Below are 16196 nucleotides of genomic sequence, written 5' to 3'. Positions count from 1 at the left end.
ACAGCCAGACCTTTAGAGATGGTTCTGTATCCTTTCCCAGCTTAATACAAATCAACTACTGGTGCACGATAATTATTGGTCCGATAGTAGGAATTATGACGTCATCCCGATAAATCCAATAACATTATTAATAGGACCGATAATATGTATTGTGCTGGCTTTACAGTTTACAAAGACTTTACACACTAGTATAGGAAAGCAGTTGACCATTTGCGGGGCATTGCTCCCACCTGCTGGTCAGGATAATAAGTTGCATCTATTTTTGGTAACAGTAGTTTTGTTCACATTACAAGCTCATTCACATTCACATTGCGGTGACTAGCGGTCGCATTGACAATCGTGAATGCTTTCTGTTACGTTTCCGCCTCGGAAATATGTCTATGTATGTATGTATGTAAGTATTTTATGTTTACTATAACATATGGATGTGCACTATATGTTCACTTCTGTGGTGAAGGGTCATATGTACAGAACTTAATAAGTTGTTGTGTTATAGAAGCCAGCCAATGCTTTAGTAGCTCAAGCTAGTGTGCTATGCTATACATATAATAGTTGTGTATATAAGTGTATTGTGCAGTTTGTTGTATATTGATTATTGAATATGTGTATTTTTCTGTTGTACTTTCACATTATTAAGATGAGTATCTTCCCATAAAAGCAAGAAAAGACCAAGTCTTGTGGTTTATCGAAGTGCATTCATTTTTAGCTGGCTGTCGGGCAGTACAGAAGTGAAACGCACTGTTTTGTTCATGTCATTATGAAAAATCTGGTGAGATCAAAGGCAAATCTATGCTGAATCCACCACTATGTTTTTTTTCTTTTCAAACCTCCAGGTGTTCAAAAACTCAGGTTATACATTTAAAAATATATATCTTTATTATCGGTTATCGATATCGGTATCGGCTTTTAGGAGCAGGAAGTTATCAATATCAGTATCGGTTTCAAAAAATGGATATCGTGCACCCCTAAAATCAACAATCCTTGATGGCAGGTCTTCAGAAAGCTCTTTTGACCGAGCCATGATGCATATCAAACAATGCTTCTCATCAAGACATTTATTACCTGGTGTGTGTTTTATAGTGGGCAGGGCAGCTTTAAATCACTCATCAGTGGGCACAAACCTAACCTAAATTGTTTGATGAAAATTAGTTTCAATTGCTCTTTAAGTCTCCTTAGGCAGAAGGTTTACTTATTTTTCCCCTTCTGTCATTGTTTGCATGCTATCCTCATTAAAATAAAAAAAAACTATAAATGTTTGGTTTTTTTTATATCTGTATGATTTTTCAGAAAGATCACATTTGATGGTGATTTTATGCAGAAATTTGAGAAATTCCAAAAGGTTCAGATAGTTTTTCATACCACTGTACTCTGTGACCTAGTCTGGCCGTGAATGAGTTAAGTTAATGATCTTTTTTAGATAGATGTCCACTGTAGTGACCACTGTCCCTAAAAAGGTTAAATAAATATACCCACTTTTTTTTTCTTTTTAGCTCCCCCGCATCTCATGAACTAGTATGGATAGAGAGCGCACTAACATTCGGAGTGTAAATGGCCCAGAATTTATATAACACAGGTCAACTCAGCCTAAGCTGGACTTCAAAACAGTAAATTAGTTGAAAACGGGTCTGTACGCATTAGGAATGTGTGAGTCAGGGAAAGAAAAATAGAGCACTAAATAATAGTCTTTGAACTGTTGTGTAGCAGCCGAGAGCCCCAGATATTGTGTAATCCCATAGAGAGCAAGAGAACAGAACAGGAAGCAATTTATTGAAGCACTAGTTAAAGAGGGGGGAGCTAAATGAGAAGGTGGTTGAGAGATTTATTAATAAGAGGATAATTTACAGGGGGAAAAATTTATCGTTAGTACAATGTAGTAATGTGAGTTTTAAATACACAGTAATGTTCCCTAGTTCTGTATCAGTAGAAATAGACTAGGAAAACATACATGAAAACAAAACTGAACATCTCAAAACAAGGCTAAGTGAGCAAATGTGCTGTTTCTGACATCTTCTTCAAAGATCTAGCAAGTGGGTCAACCTCGGCATACACCATTACACTACATTGATTCATTCATTCACTATCGTGCATCTGAAAATTTTTGCTTCCATCCTTATTATGGATACATTGGTGGTGTGCTTTTATTTGTGTGACAGTGCACATTACTTAAGAAAACTTCTAGTACATACTGCACAGTACAGTATATGGAAATCTTAGCCCCTAAACATATTTTAAGTTGCTGCTGCTGATAGTTGAAGGATCAGACTGATGAAAGGAAAAGCAAATAGAGCTGCAGCGAGTATTAAATGTCTCAGCTCGTGTGTCGTGTACTCACAATTTTCAGCTTTTTCACCGCCTCCTCGCACACATGCATCCCTCTAGACTCCTCCACCTCCACCAAGCCTAGGTACTGGGAACAAAGGATGACATTATTTTTAGATATATTTCATTGACGTCAATGCTGTTTGTCAAATCAAAATGTCCATTGAAGGCAAAGACTGAAACAGAAAAGATCAAAACAAACATCAGACCTATTCAAGTGTTTCTACAGGTAGGATATAATATCAGAGTTGATCATGATGACAGGACAGAAAGGAAGGTTTGCATAATTTATAACCTGGAGAACTCTTGTATTGACTCTCTGATGATTTGTCATGTGTGGGAAGCCTTGAAGGTGCACAGTTACAGACCAAATAGTGACAGGTTTGTCCTAACCGGAGACCAAAAAGGAACAAAAAGCCGATCCATCCAAAAACGAAAAAGGCTATTGTACGAAATCTGATTGTTTTTGTTGTTGTTGTGTTGAAAACACAAAATCAATAAATAACAATAATACATTGAAATTGATTAGCAACATTAACTCTGAATACAATATGCCAAACAATTTGGACAAAAAAAAAAAAAAAAAACTAACAAAACAAAAACGACAGCGTCATTGGACTAGGCATGTGCCGGGATGAGATTTTGATGGTATGATAACCTTAAGCAAAATCGGTATTGGGGTATTGCGATTATAGCTCTAAAATGTTTTATTTTGAGATTTCTGGGTTACAAAAAAAAAAAATGTCCAGTGAATAGGATTTTTTATTTTTCAAAACAACATACAGTGGTACTTCTAAATACGAAGTCAATTCGTTCCAGGACCTTGTTTGTAAGTCGAAATGGTCAGATGTCGAGCAGGATTTTCCCATAAGAATACTTTATAATCCCATTAATTCGTTCCACAGCCTAACAACCTACACTATATTCTTAATAAATACTGCTGGTACTATTGCAAATAGCAATTACAAAGAGCAAAACAAATAAATTAGGAATAAAAATTGAAATAATAATATAATAATAAAATCTAATGTGGGGGATGTATTTTGTGTGGTGTACCTGAACGCACCGCATTGGCTGACGACGTAGTGAGACGAGAGAGAGTGCAGTTGAGATATTACTTTCTCTTTTAAAGTCCTGTTTTGCCTGGCGTCAAATGCCGCCGACAGTTGGCGTGTTGTGTTGTGTTGCACACGTTCTGAAATAAATGATTAAAAACCTAACGTAGCTGGCGATCTATTTGGCGATGGTACCACAATAATAATTGTCACCTTAAAGGCCAAATGTGAAGTAAGGTTGGCCAACCATGTTTTTGAATAATATCAATGGCTAAACAATTACAAGCATATTTTCGTTATTTTTTTTTTTTTAATGCAACCCTTCCAGATTCTTTGTTTAACCCATAGCAAAGCCCTTGACAACGAAAATGATTTTCTTCGACAATCTTCGAAAATCTTCGGAACTGACATCACACAGAGAACTGCGAGGAAAGTCCGCCATACACACAGTATTGTTGCATTGCTTCTCGGTGTGTGGCGATGTATTGTTCTCAATCCAACAAAAGTTGTATGAGTGGCTAAAGGATAGCAGAGCACATAAATGGACATCTTTTGTTCGCACTAGGCAAATGAATTTCACGCCATCATCGAGTCGTGTTCTCTGCCACAAACACTTCGAAGATGCCTGCTTCCTCAACCGGTCTGCTTATGATCAAGGATTTGCAAAAAAGTAAGTATGATTTTTGGATAGATGACTGATGACTTTGTCAAAGCAGAGCTGCCAACTGTTGTGGAACAGTGCTTAATTTGTAAATCATAAGGTGCCGGAACGCAAAATACATATGACAGCGCAGAGATGACGGCATGCGGACAGGTCCCGGAACATATTGTAATAGCCCGAATAGGGAAATAGAAAGGAGAGGAGTGAATGATGGCTTCCTTCACTTTATTGGGGCAACAGTTAAATAACAAATAACAAAAATAACAGCGGACTGCTGCAACATGCGACCGCCAACTTCGCTCTCACGCCGCACTCTTCTCCTCACTTCCCGCTACGTCACCACTCTGCTGTCCGATGGCCCCTTCACGGGCCCGCACACAGTTACGGATACTACATTATGCAGAAAATGGTGCTGAAAACAAAATGTAAATGCCCACTTGCCATGCTGTGGGACTTTCCTTTTTTTCTTTCTTTTCTATGTGCTTTTCTGACTCGTTTTGAACCAGCTTCCTTCTTTTTGAAAAAGACAGTAAATGCAACAGTCTTTTCTGCATGTTGAAATACCGATTGATCCTGGCTGCTTGCTCCCAAGATGCCGCAAATTTCAATTTTTTTTGTTTTTTTTTAATGTTTGGAGTGTGATTTGTTGGTCCAGCTTCTCAATGCACCATTATTATTTTATTTTATACTGTAATGTCGTAACTGCGTGTAATATTCTGATATAATGTTTTTCGAGGTACCCTGAAGTGCAGATAACGTTACCCTTGTTTTGGTCACGTGAAGCGGGAGTGTGATAGAGCGGCACAGGCTCTATCTATCGCTCTGCACAGCCTGCCGATGGCCCCAAGCTGTTAGCTCCATGTGTTAATAAAGAAACAAAGTTGTCAGCACGTCGTGTGTTCGATACCTTTGTCAACAAAAAGCTCATAACAAGACACTATGCACTATCCGTTTAAGAGACGCTGGGACTGGAGAGCTGTGAGTAGTAGGAGGCGAGGGCGTGAGATGAGCGGGAGGAGGCGAGGGCGTGAGATGAGCGGGAAGCAAAACTTAACGGTCGAATGTGGCGGCAGTCCGCTATTATTTTGTTTTCTTATTGTTGGCACAATAAAGTGGAGAAAGCCATCAACGACTCATCTCCTTCTTTCCCCCCAACGTTTTTATATTATTATTTTATATGCACGAGGCTGCCGGATCTGCCAAAATGAACATGAAGTCTGATTTTTTTTTTTTTTTTTAAACAATGTCATCAGATAGACAAAAACATAAAATTATGTGCAAATGCCTGCATCTTCAAATCATGAAAATAATAACAGCCTATATTTTACCAATCTTGTAATCTAGATGGGTCTTGTCTCCATTCCATGTCAGGTAGTCCAGGCACATTGTTTGCATCCTGATTAGCGTCTGGCTAATACATGATAGGTCCAACATAAAATTCCAACCTCCTCTTCTTCCTCCAACTCTTCAAAAACTTGGATCTCCTCCCTTGCGCTCGATCTATCGCTTATATCGCTGTTTGAATCACTGTTTGAAGGGCTCTGTATGGCGGCCGTATGGAGCGCTGCGATTGCGGTTCTCGGTGTGACGTATCACTTCCGGGTTCGTCCCCTTTCAGGCTCGAACTTCGGAAACGCTATTATTTTGTCAAATATACAACATACTACTTTAATTGTGACCCTAATTGGCATGTTATGAAATTACTTCACATTTGGTCTTTAACTTGTAGAGACTGGCGAATAGAGGTCGGTTGAGTATTGTCAAGCAGTTCACCGATGCACTCCCCACGTTCATATTTTTCTATCATTTCCATCTACCATGTAACATTCTTGGAACCCATGCTGATATCTCTCACAAGAAAATCCGCCGTGCGTCCGTCTGGCGGAAAAAACAATTAAATTGCGACAACAACATGGCAACAAATGGCAAATCAAATTTTATGTCGGATGTCGAAAAGATCGTGTGTCGAAGCGATCATATGCCGAGGTACCACCGTATTAGCAAATTGGAATATAGGTATAATGTTAAGTTTAAAAAAAAATAACAAAAAAATAAATGAAATATTCTAAATAAAATCAAATTGGCATGCTAATCGTAGCTAGTGGGAAACATTCATGACAGCGTTGACTAACCTTTAATTTAATATGATAATATAAATGCAAAATCATATTGGATATTGCATTCTCTGGTAGCCACCCCCGCAAACACGTTTTACATGTCGGTTGGCCCACCTAAGCCGCGGCTGTCTGTAACTTCCCTGTACATGAAGTATTCCCATACAAGCGACTTCGTTTTCTTTGTTGGAGGAAAAAGTTCAGGTGTTTCTTGTCCTCCTGCTAACATGCAGCACATTTTATTCACTGACACTGAGCCACAACTTGAGGGGGAGGGGATGAGCATTTTTGGGACATAAAAAATAGCTGATACCGTACAGACTGTATGATGGAAAATTTTAGCGGTTTTGAAACCTTGATGTTTTCGTTCCACGGTATACCTTGAAACCAGTAACCTGCACATGCCTACATCGGACAGAGGGACAGTTTTTATTTTTGCAGCACTTGCAGCATGACCGGGACCTGCAGGCAGTATCAGTTCCTTTGATATTGTTAGGTTTTGTGTTTGGTTTCTCCTTGTGTGACTTGTCCCTGTGATTACCCATTGCTCTCACCTGTGTGTGTTTTCCCAGTGTATCCTGCAATCTGCATCCACCTGTGTTACCCAGCTGTTCCTCGTCTCGTTACCCCTTGTCTGCGTATATAATGACCCAGTTTCTTGTCACTCCTTGTTGCGTCATTGTCTATGTCTATGTCCGTCTTCACCAAAGTCAAGTCCGTTCCACGCCCTCGTGTACCAGTCCCTCTGCTTAAGTAAGTTTTGTTTGAACATTGCCTTTTGAGCCATAGCCCTTTTGTTTGTACTTTGTGATTTTGTTAGTTATCATTAAAAGGTTTTTTTTTAGTTCACTGCCACCTGCCTCGCTGCATTTTTTGTTTCCCTGCATTTGGGTCCATACAACCTGCCTGCCTGCTCATTCCTGACAGATATGGTGTGAGTTTTCTTGCACTGAATAACTTTGTATGCCACCTTATATGATGCTAACAGTGCTCACTGGTTTACTGATGTAGCACTCACAAAGCGGGATAATCGTTAGCAATATTCGGCATGTTTTCGCTGAAAAAAATTCAAGCGGCTTATCAATATGATTGGGGTCTAATGTGTTTAAGAGACGTCTTAATTGATTTGGCTTCATGCTGCCACTGCCACCCACAGAGTGCATGTGCATTTACACGTTATTCTACTATGGCAAAAAAAAAAGTATGTTCCCTGAGGTCACATGCGCTCCCCACTCTTTGAGAAGGACTGATGTAATGTAACTGTTGCTCGCGTACACTACAAAAACATTGGCATCAGAGGTTTGCTGTTGTTGGTAATGTCATAAATATTATCATTATTCTCATAAATGTGTTCCCGAATAAACATGTATCTGCATATTCATCTACAAAAACAACACACTCCAGAGTTTGTCTTATAAGCAGGTATGTTCAACTGAATCAACTCACACTAAACAATGCAAAGATCACAGCCTGATGTTGTCACTTGAGCTGAAACGAATACAAAATACAAAAAACAACAAAAAAAGAAAAACACTTACTGCAGCCGACAGCCGCTACAAACGATGCCGACGTTGCTAAAAACTAGCCCGCATGATGCTACGGTGGTAGCAGGTAGCGTCTGATGCGTCTCATACAGATCACATGTATGTTGAACTAGATGCGAAATGACAGAGTCAGTGTCGTTACTAAACAGCCGCCATCTTAAAGCAGTAGACTTCTAAGCGCTAATAAATAAGATTAACGTTACTGTCACTCGCTCATGTAACGTTAGCCCTGCGAAGGGCTAGGTTTCTATTAATTATGACCACTGTCGATGCGTGGCTAACGTGTCTTACATACAGGCTTTATTTATCCTGTGAAGACATAGCGCTGTAGAGTGATGAGGGTGTAAAATTAAGACTTAATAATGTTAACCGTCAATTTTAGCTCAGTAGTCATTGCTGGATAAAACACCAAGTAGCACTTGTCCCTAACGTGCGCCAATACAGCAGGTATCATACATTTATTTTGAACACTGCAAAAACTCAAAATCCTATCAGGACTTACAGTTTAGACTAACTTAAAATTTAACTAGAACTTAAAAATAGCTTGACACAAATGGAAATTTAATTGAAACAAGTGGGAAAAACTTTTAAGTGATGTGTGTTATCAAGCGTTTTGGCATTTTTAGGTAAGAAATATATGTATATATATATTTTTTGATAAGATTTAAGTTTTTAAGTGAAAGCAGTGAATTCGTCTTTTTTTTTCATTCTAGTTACATCTGAGATGCAATTGTTGGGTGTTTTCAACAATGTACATCGAAAATAAAGACATTGATTGACTGAAAATGGTTCAATATTAGATGAAATGTCTTGTTTTTTCATGTATATATATAATTGCTCTTCACCTAAAAATATATGTTTTATCCGATTACTTGATTAATCAATAGAATTTCAGTCGATTACTCGATTACTAAAATATTCGATAGCTGCAGCCCTAGTTGTCACTTCCGCTTCTGAGTGCTTTCAATGCTGCATGGGAGTATGCAGTCAAATAAATAACCTGTAGTTATCGAATATCTTGCTCAAACTTTTGTACGAGACGTTTTGAAAGAAAAAATGGAAACTTTAGGAAAAAGGAGTTGCTGAAAAACACTGACTGTATTTTCTAAAAGAGGTCATGCGTGCGAGTCTGTGTCTCATTCAATCATGAATGGTGGTGGTGTGTGTACATTTACAGTAATCTGCAGGGACATAACTCCCACGACTAAAATCTTCAAATGTAAAACAGTTGTATAGTTTAAATCTTACAAATACACTTTGTGTGAGACCATTAGAACAAGCAGCTGCTGTGCATGTGAGTGGTACGATCGTTTCATTTTTGCAACTGCATATAAACAGGATTTGTTTTATTAACATTATTGTACACACAACAAGGACTTCCGTTTCACTGCTTCCATCTGCTTTCTCTTAATCAAGACTTTTTCATTATCTGCTTCTTTGACCGGACAGTGGTACCTCTACATACTACCTTAATTCACTCCAGGACCTTGTTTGTAAGTCGAAATGGTCGTATGTCGAGCAGGATTTTCCCATAAGAATACATTATAATCCCATTAATTCGATCCACAGATCAAACACCTACAATAATCCTTAGAAAAATACTGCTGCTACAATTGCAAATAGCAATTACACAGAGCAAAACAAAATAAATTATGAAAAAATCGTAATAACAATATAATAATACTAATAATACCTGTAATAATGTAACAAATCCGGTTCTAATGAGGCAGATGTACTTTTGCGTGTGAACGCACCGCGCGGCTGACGTGTCAGAGTGAGAGGGAACTTTTTACTTTCACTTTTCATGTTCTGTTGTAGGGTTCAGTTGCGGCGGACAGTAGGCATGTTGTGTTACACAAGTTCTGAAATCAGTGATTAAAAACCTGACGAAGCTGGCGATTTCTTTGGCGATGTTACAATAATAATAATTGTGAGCTTAACTTATAAAGACTGGCGAACGGAGGAGGACCGCTGAGATCATTGACCGTCTACAGCCGTATTGTCGAGCCAGTTCACAGACGCGCACACAACGCTCATATTTTTCTTTCATTTCCATCTTCATTTCAACTGTACGCCCCACCTTTTTCCTTTTTTCACCACCTGCACTAACATTGTTGGAAACCATGTTGATTTCTCTCACAAGAAAATCACCCGTGCGTCCATCTTGCGTGACAACTAAGAAATTGTAACGCTGTCATAAATCGTCGTATTTCGAGCATGTTGTCGGACGTAGAAACAAATGGCAGGTCAAATATCTGATATTGAATAATACCCATTTCATCTCCTTGAGTCTCTCCATCCCTTGTCCACTTTCCCATCTATTGAACACTCATTTCATCCCGGCTCCTCAATTCAAAACTGCCGAGGGGGCTCAGAGTGGTCAGAAAATAATTGAATAACTTTACGAACACGACATGAATTTTGTCTACAAAAGTATGTACTGCTTAAAATAGATATGGATTTTTGGAACTGTGTTTAGAACTCTATGGCATCCATTGCAACCATTTTCTGATAGAAGAATGCCTAATCATCACAATGGAAAATAAAATCAGTGGTTATATATCAAAGGTTAGTGATGAAAAAAAAAAATTCTGTCCTGGAGTTCGTCTTTTTATTGCAGCTTTTCTGATGGTTCAGAAAATTTGAATGTCTGATCACCAATGGCTCTGAGTTGTTTTAATTGTGATTAAGAATCCTAAGGATAAATCTAGTCCTAAGTACAGTGGTACCTCTACAATTGAAGTTAATTCGTTCCAGGACCTTGTTTGTAAGTCGAAATGGTCGTATGTCGAGAAGGATTTTCCCATAAGAATACATTATAATTCCATTAATTCGTTCCACAGCCCAAAAACCTACACTAAATCCTTAATAAATACTGCTGGTACTATTACAAATGGCAATAACACATAGCAAAACAAAATAAACTATGAATAAAAATCGAAATAACAATATAATAACAGTAATAATACCTGTGATAATGTAACGAATCGGGTTCGAATGTGGCACATGTATTTTTGCGTGTTGTACCTAAACGCACCGCGTGGCTGACGTGTCAGAGTGAGAGAGGACTTTTTTCTTTCACTTTTCATGTTCTGATGTAGGGTTCAGCTGCGGCGGACAGTAGACATGTTCTGTTACACAAGTTCTTGAAATAAATGATTAAAAACCTGACGAAGCTGGCGATTTCTCTGGCGATGTTACAGTAACAATAATTGTTACCTTAACTTATAAAGACTGGTGAACGGAGGAGGACCGCCGAGATCATCGACGTGTATGGCCGTATTGTCGAGCCAATTCACGGACGCGCACACCACGCTCATATTTTTCTATCATTTTCAACTTCATTTCAATGGTAAGCCTCACCTTTTTCCTTTTTTTACACCACCTGCACTAACATTGTTGGAACCCATGTTGATTTCTCTCACAAGAAAATCCGCCGTGCGTCCATCTTGCGAGAAAACAAAGAAACTGCAGCGGTGTCAAAAATTGTCGTATTTTGAGCAAGTTGTCGGATTTAGAAACAAATGGCGGGTCAAGTTTTACGTTGGGTGTCGAAAAGATGGTGTGTAGAAGCAATCGTATGTCGAGGTACCACTATATCTGATATTGAATAACACCCATTTCATTTCCTTGAGTCTCTCCATCCCTTGTCCACATTCACTCATTTCATCCCTGCTCCTCAATTTGTCCAGAGGGCTTAGACTGGTCAGAAAACAATTGAATAACTTTACGAATTCTACATTAATTTGGTCTACGAAAGTATGTACAGTGGTACCTTTACATAAGAAGTTAATTCGTTCCAGGACCTTGTTTTTAAGTCGAAATGGTCGTATGTTGAGCAGGATTTTCCCATAAGAATACATTATAATCCCATTAATTCATTCCACAGCCTAAAAACCTACACAAAATCCTTATCCAATGCTGCTGGTACTACTGCAAATAGCAATTAAACAGAGCAAAACAATTAAATTATGAACAAAAATCAGAATAATAATATAAAAATAGTAATAATAATAATAATACCTGTAATAATGTAATGAATGGGGTTCTAATGTGGCGGGTGTGCTTTGCGTGGTGTACCTGAACGTGGCTGACCTGTTCCTAAAGTTTCCTAAATAAATGATCAAATCCCTGACGAAGTTGGGGACTTTTTGGCGATGTTTCCACAATAATAATTGTCACCTTAACTTATAAAGATTGGCGAACGGACGTCAGACGAGGAACGTTGAGATTCTAGACATTCTACAGCGGTATTGTCAAGTCAGTTCACGGACACGCCCACCATGCTCATATTTTTGTATCATTTCCATCGTAATCCTCACCTTTTTCCTTTTTTGCCACCTGCATTAACATTCTTGGAAACCATGTTGATTTCTCTCACAAGAAAATCCGGTGTGTGTCAGTCTTGGGGGAAAACAAAGTAACTGCGGCGCTGTCATAAATCATCGTATTTCGAGCATGTCGTTGGATGTAGAAACGAAGGACGAGTCAAATTTCAAGTCAGATGTCGAAGGGATCGTGTGTCGAAGCGATCGTATGTCGAGGTACCACTGTATTACTTAAAGTAGATATGGATTTTTGGAACGGTGTTTAGAACTCTATGGCATCCATTGCAACCAAGTTTTGATAGAAGAATGCCTAATCATCGCAATGGGGAGAAAAAAAAAACTAGGTTATGTATCAAAAGTTAGTGATGAAAAAAAAAAAATCTGTTCTTGTGGGCATCTTTTATATAGCAGCTTTTGTGATAGTTCAACAAATATGAATGTCTGATAACCAATGACTCCGGGTTGTGTTAATTGTGATTAGGAATCTTAAGGATAAATTTAGGAGTTGAAGAGGCTTACCCGCACAGAGAAGTTACATTTGCCTTTGCGTACAGCCTCCTCGTCTGCCTGCCACTGATGTGGTCTGCTGGCCTCGGGCACATAGGTGGGCTTCTTCCTTCTTAGGCTCTGACGAAGCTTGTTCATCTCCGGGGTCACGTGCTCTCTGCTACTGTGGACAAAGAGACAGAAGTTTTCTTATTTTCTGATTACAAAACATGTGGATTATAGAAAATTTGGATGTAAGATCAAATCAAAACAGTGCACATCATATGAATGAATAGCTTTAAGCATGACACAGTGCAGTTAATGTACATATTAACAATGTTGATCAAAACACTTTTGATGTTGCTAAAAGCATGTTTTGTTTTTTCAGTCCTCGTATTGGCTTTCCTGAAACTACATACTTTATATGGGTGTACCGAAAAGGTGTCCAGTGGGTGTAACAAACAGCAAATCTGGCAGAACTTCAGACTGTGCACACACAAGCACTACTCTCTAAAAACTATTGTGTCTGTGCTGTCTAATTTAGAGCATTCATCTTCTCTGCTCAGCACAGCAATGTTAATTTCCCAGCATAATGAAATATGACCCCATCGAAATGTAGCCTGCTTTAAAAGGGTAATTACTGCTTTCACTCCCCCACACTCACATTTGCCACAGTAGAGTATCTGGGATGAATCGGAAACAGTTGAGTCTCACAACTAATATATTTTTTTGCAGCATCCCATGCATATTCTTCAAATTGCTGTGACGTTTTTTTTTTTTTTTTTGTATTACATAGCGAACAGACACCTAGTAGAGTCCATTCTGTATAACTGTCAAGTTACATTATAGCAGGGGTCGCGTTAACCGAACATTTTCCGTCGTTGCCCGATTTTTTAAAAACGGTGACGGAAAAAACTGAAGTCCATCCGTCATTTTGACCGGTTGCAATTCACACCCTAGACCACAGGGTGGTGAGTGAGCATATTAATTAGCTATTGTCTCTCTTGATGCATGACGTCGTTAGCCTTACTCTGAAAAATGTCAAGGCAACTGAGTGTCCGAAGTTTCTTCAAAAAGCCCCAAACGACGATGGTGTTGATAAAAGAGGTGAAAAAACAGGGACTGCACAAGCGGGCACGCAATTCAAGTCCATGCGCACCAGGAGGAAAGTGTGAGACTACGTTCAGGCCACAGCAGGTGAACTGTTAATTTCATTGTTCCATATGCTACATATGGTAGGCTACCTAACTACTGGGGCCACAGTCAGCTGTTTTTGTCACTGCGGAGAAAAAATTACATATTCATCTGCTTGATGTGTGATGGCACGGTGTGGATTCTCTGTTAAGCTTGTTCGGACAGAATATTAATTTAAAATGAATGAAAACTAAATACTATTGAATATGTTGAAGCGGTATGCAATGTTAAGAGTCTTGTTAGCTTTAGGCGCACTATCCTAGACCCCTCACTATCCACTCGCGGGGGCCTGCGCTTGTCAGTGACGTTCCTTATTCTCGCCATATGATTATACAACTTTAACATTTGTTAATAATACGCTCTGTGTGTCGTATCATCCATCGCTTTTCCTTTTTAAATGGGCACTTATAAGCGAACGTAAGAAGTAACAACGGGAACATTTTTAAACAGGCATTTCACGGGAGAGCATTTCGACTCTTCGGCCAATCATATAGCGAGAGCGAGTGGATAGTGAGGGGACCGCGCGCGGCTCTTCAGTGTCTGTCACGTGACTGTCGTAGCCGGTAACGCGCTCGGCCAAATGGACACACAAGTACGGAAGGTGAATTATGCCAAACAAAGGGTCACCACAATGTCATTATCATCATTTTAAAAATTTAAGTGAGGGGTAAAAATAGATTATGACTGGATTTTTATGACCTTGTCAGTCAAAATGACAGACAACGAAAAAGTCTAGCGTAACCTCTGCATTATAGTGCAAATTTTTTACTAAAATCTTACGCCCGATCATAGTGAAAGCTGGTCATTGAGAATCTACACATAAAAGTCATCCATCCAGCAAGCCATCCATCCGTCCATCCATATCCTGAGTTCAAAGGAGGAAGACGCAAACCGCAATATTTTCTTACCGTCTGGTTGCCCCAGAAACCGGCATGCTGGTTACAACAGGGTGTGAAATTGCACATCCCCTACACCGAAGGCATATAATGTCCATAAAGTAAGCATAGAATCTCCAGACTGAGGAGAAGAGAAGGATCCCTTTGCTACACACATAGGTCAGGGTGCGCATTCAAATATATAGGCAGTCCCAGACACATCACTTCTAATAATCACTGCTACAGTAGTGGTAATGACCGGCATGCTGGAAGCGTGCGTAAATTTACACTCGCTCTCACCACACAGACGTGCGCGTAATGTGGATTACTGATACGCAACGGCTGCAAAACAGCTTGAGTGGCATTACTCATTGCTGGCATGTGAGAAATGCTCACTGTGCCAAGAATTGACACACACAGACATACAAACCCTCCATGTGCGCACATGCTGCAGCCTGTGCTATTCATTTCTGGGAAGAGTACCAAGCACCCGAATGTGCAGAAGTACTAGAGGGTAAAACAGAAAGGAGGCACAAGCTGGGTGGGAGAAGATGAGCCGTAGTGTACTAATTACACGTGCGTGTGTGTTCAAATAAAGAAAAGTGAAGGTACAAAGCAAGGTGAGAATGTGAAGAAAACAAATGAAGCTGATTTAGTGTCTTCTTCTACAGTCATCAACAGTGCTGGTACTGTAGTTCTATAATGATATTAGGACGCTCTTAGCAAGAGGATTTAAAAACACGACTGTTACGAACAATTAAGAAATAATCGACTTAAAAGCGTAACAATGAAAGAAAGTTGAAAGTAGGGGAAAGGATAAAACAACAACAGCAAAAAAGATAAAAGTATGATCTCATGCAAACGATGCATCACCCAAAAGACAAACTCTCACTTTCACATCAATACTTTCATGGCGGTAAAATAATAAAGGCATTCATTCATTCATTCATTCATTTTCCATGCCGCTTTTTCTCACGAGGGTCGCGGAGGTGCTGGAGCCTATCCCAGCTACCTATGGGCAGTAGGCACCCTGAACTGGTTGCCAGCCAATCGCAGGGCACAAGGAGACATACAACCATTCACGCACACACTCATACTTACGGACAATTTAGAGTGTTCAATCAGCCTACCATGCATGTTTTTGGGATGCGAGAGGAAACCAGAGTTCCCGGAGGAAACCCACGCAGGCGCGGGGAGAACATGCAAACTCCACACAGGAAGGGCGAAGTCCAGGATTGAACCCTTGACCTCAGAACTGTGAGGCAGACGTGCTAACCACTCACCCACCGTGCTGCATGTTAAATTAGAAATCCCTTTTTGTAGACAATCAGATAATCACTCATTCGTTTTTGAAAATGTGTCCATGCTATTCTCATATAAGTAGGCCAAACATGCTGGAAAAAATGTTTCCCCTGAGTTATGGTTTTGTTTTCCATTTCTTTCAGTACATTTAAAAGCAGGAGGTAAGTTGTCACCTTTAAAACATATTTTCATAACATTTGTGATGATATGTCGACTGACAACTACTGCAGTTGAATAACACCTCTTTTATATCTTGAGGGGGTCTGTATCGCTTTCACCAGCACTAATTAACTTTGAGGAGGGTGGCAGGAACCCTGT

General features: G+C 39.4%; 1 protein-coding gene across 7 annotated transcripts in view; it reads right to left on the bottom strand.

Annotated features, from left to right (window-relative positions):
* numbl (NUMB like endocytic adaptor protein) overlaps window positions 1–16196 on the bottom strand; it is a 124048-nt gene that overhangs the window by 20261 nt on the left and 87591 nt on the right. For 4 of the 7 annotated variants that reach the window (XM_057838350.1, XM_057838355.1, XM_057838354.1 and 1 more), the window contains 2 exons: window positions 12541–12691; window positions 2333–2407 (listed from right to left, as the gene is read on the bottom strand). In XM_057838350.1, coding sequence (XP_057694333.1) covers window positions 2333–2407; window positions 12541–12691 — 226 coding nt within the window. The remainder of the gene's footprint in view (window positions 1–2332; window positions 2408–12540; window positions 12692–16196) is intronic. The other 3 variants (XM_057838351.1, XM_057838356.1, XM_057838353.1) reach the window with 1 other exon arrangement.

The sequence above is a fragment of the Corythoichthys intestinalis genome, chromosome 6 (assembly GCF_030265065.1).
Source record: "Corythoichthys intestinalis isolate RoL2023-P3 chromosome 6, ASM3026506v1, whole genome shotgun sequence".
NCBI lineage: Eukaryota > Metazoa > Chordata > Actinopteri > Syngnathiformes > Syngnathidae > Corythoichthys > Corythoichthys intestinalis.
The sequence above is the reverse complement of the archived record's forward strand: the minus strand, read 5'-3'. Positions and strand labels throughout refer to the sequence as shown.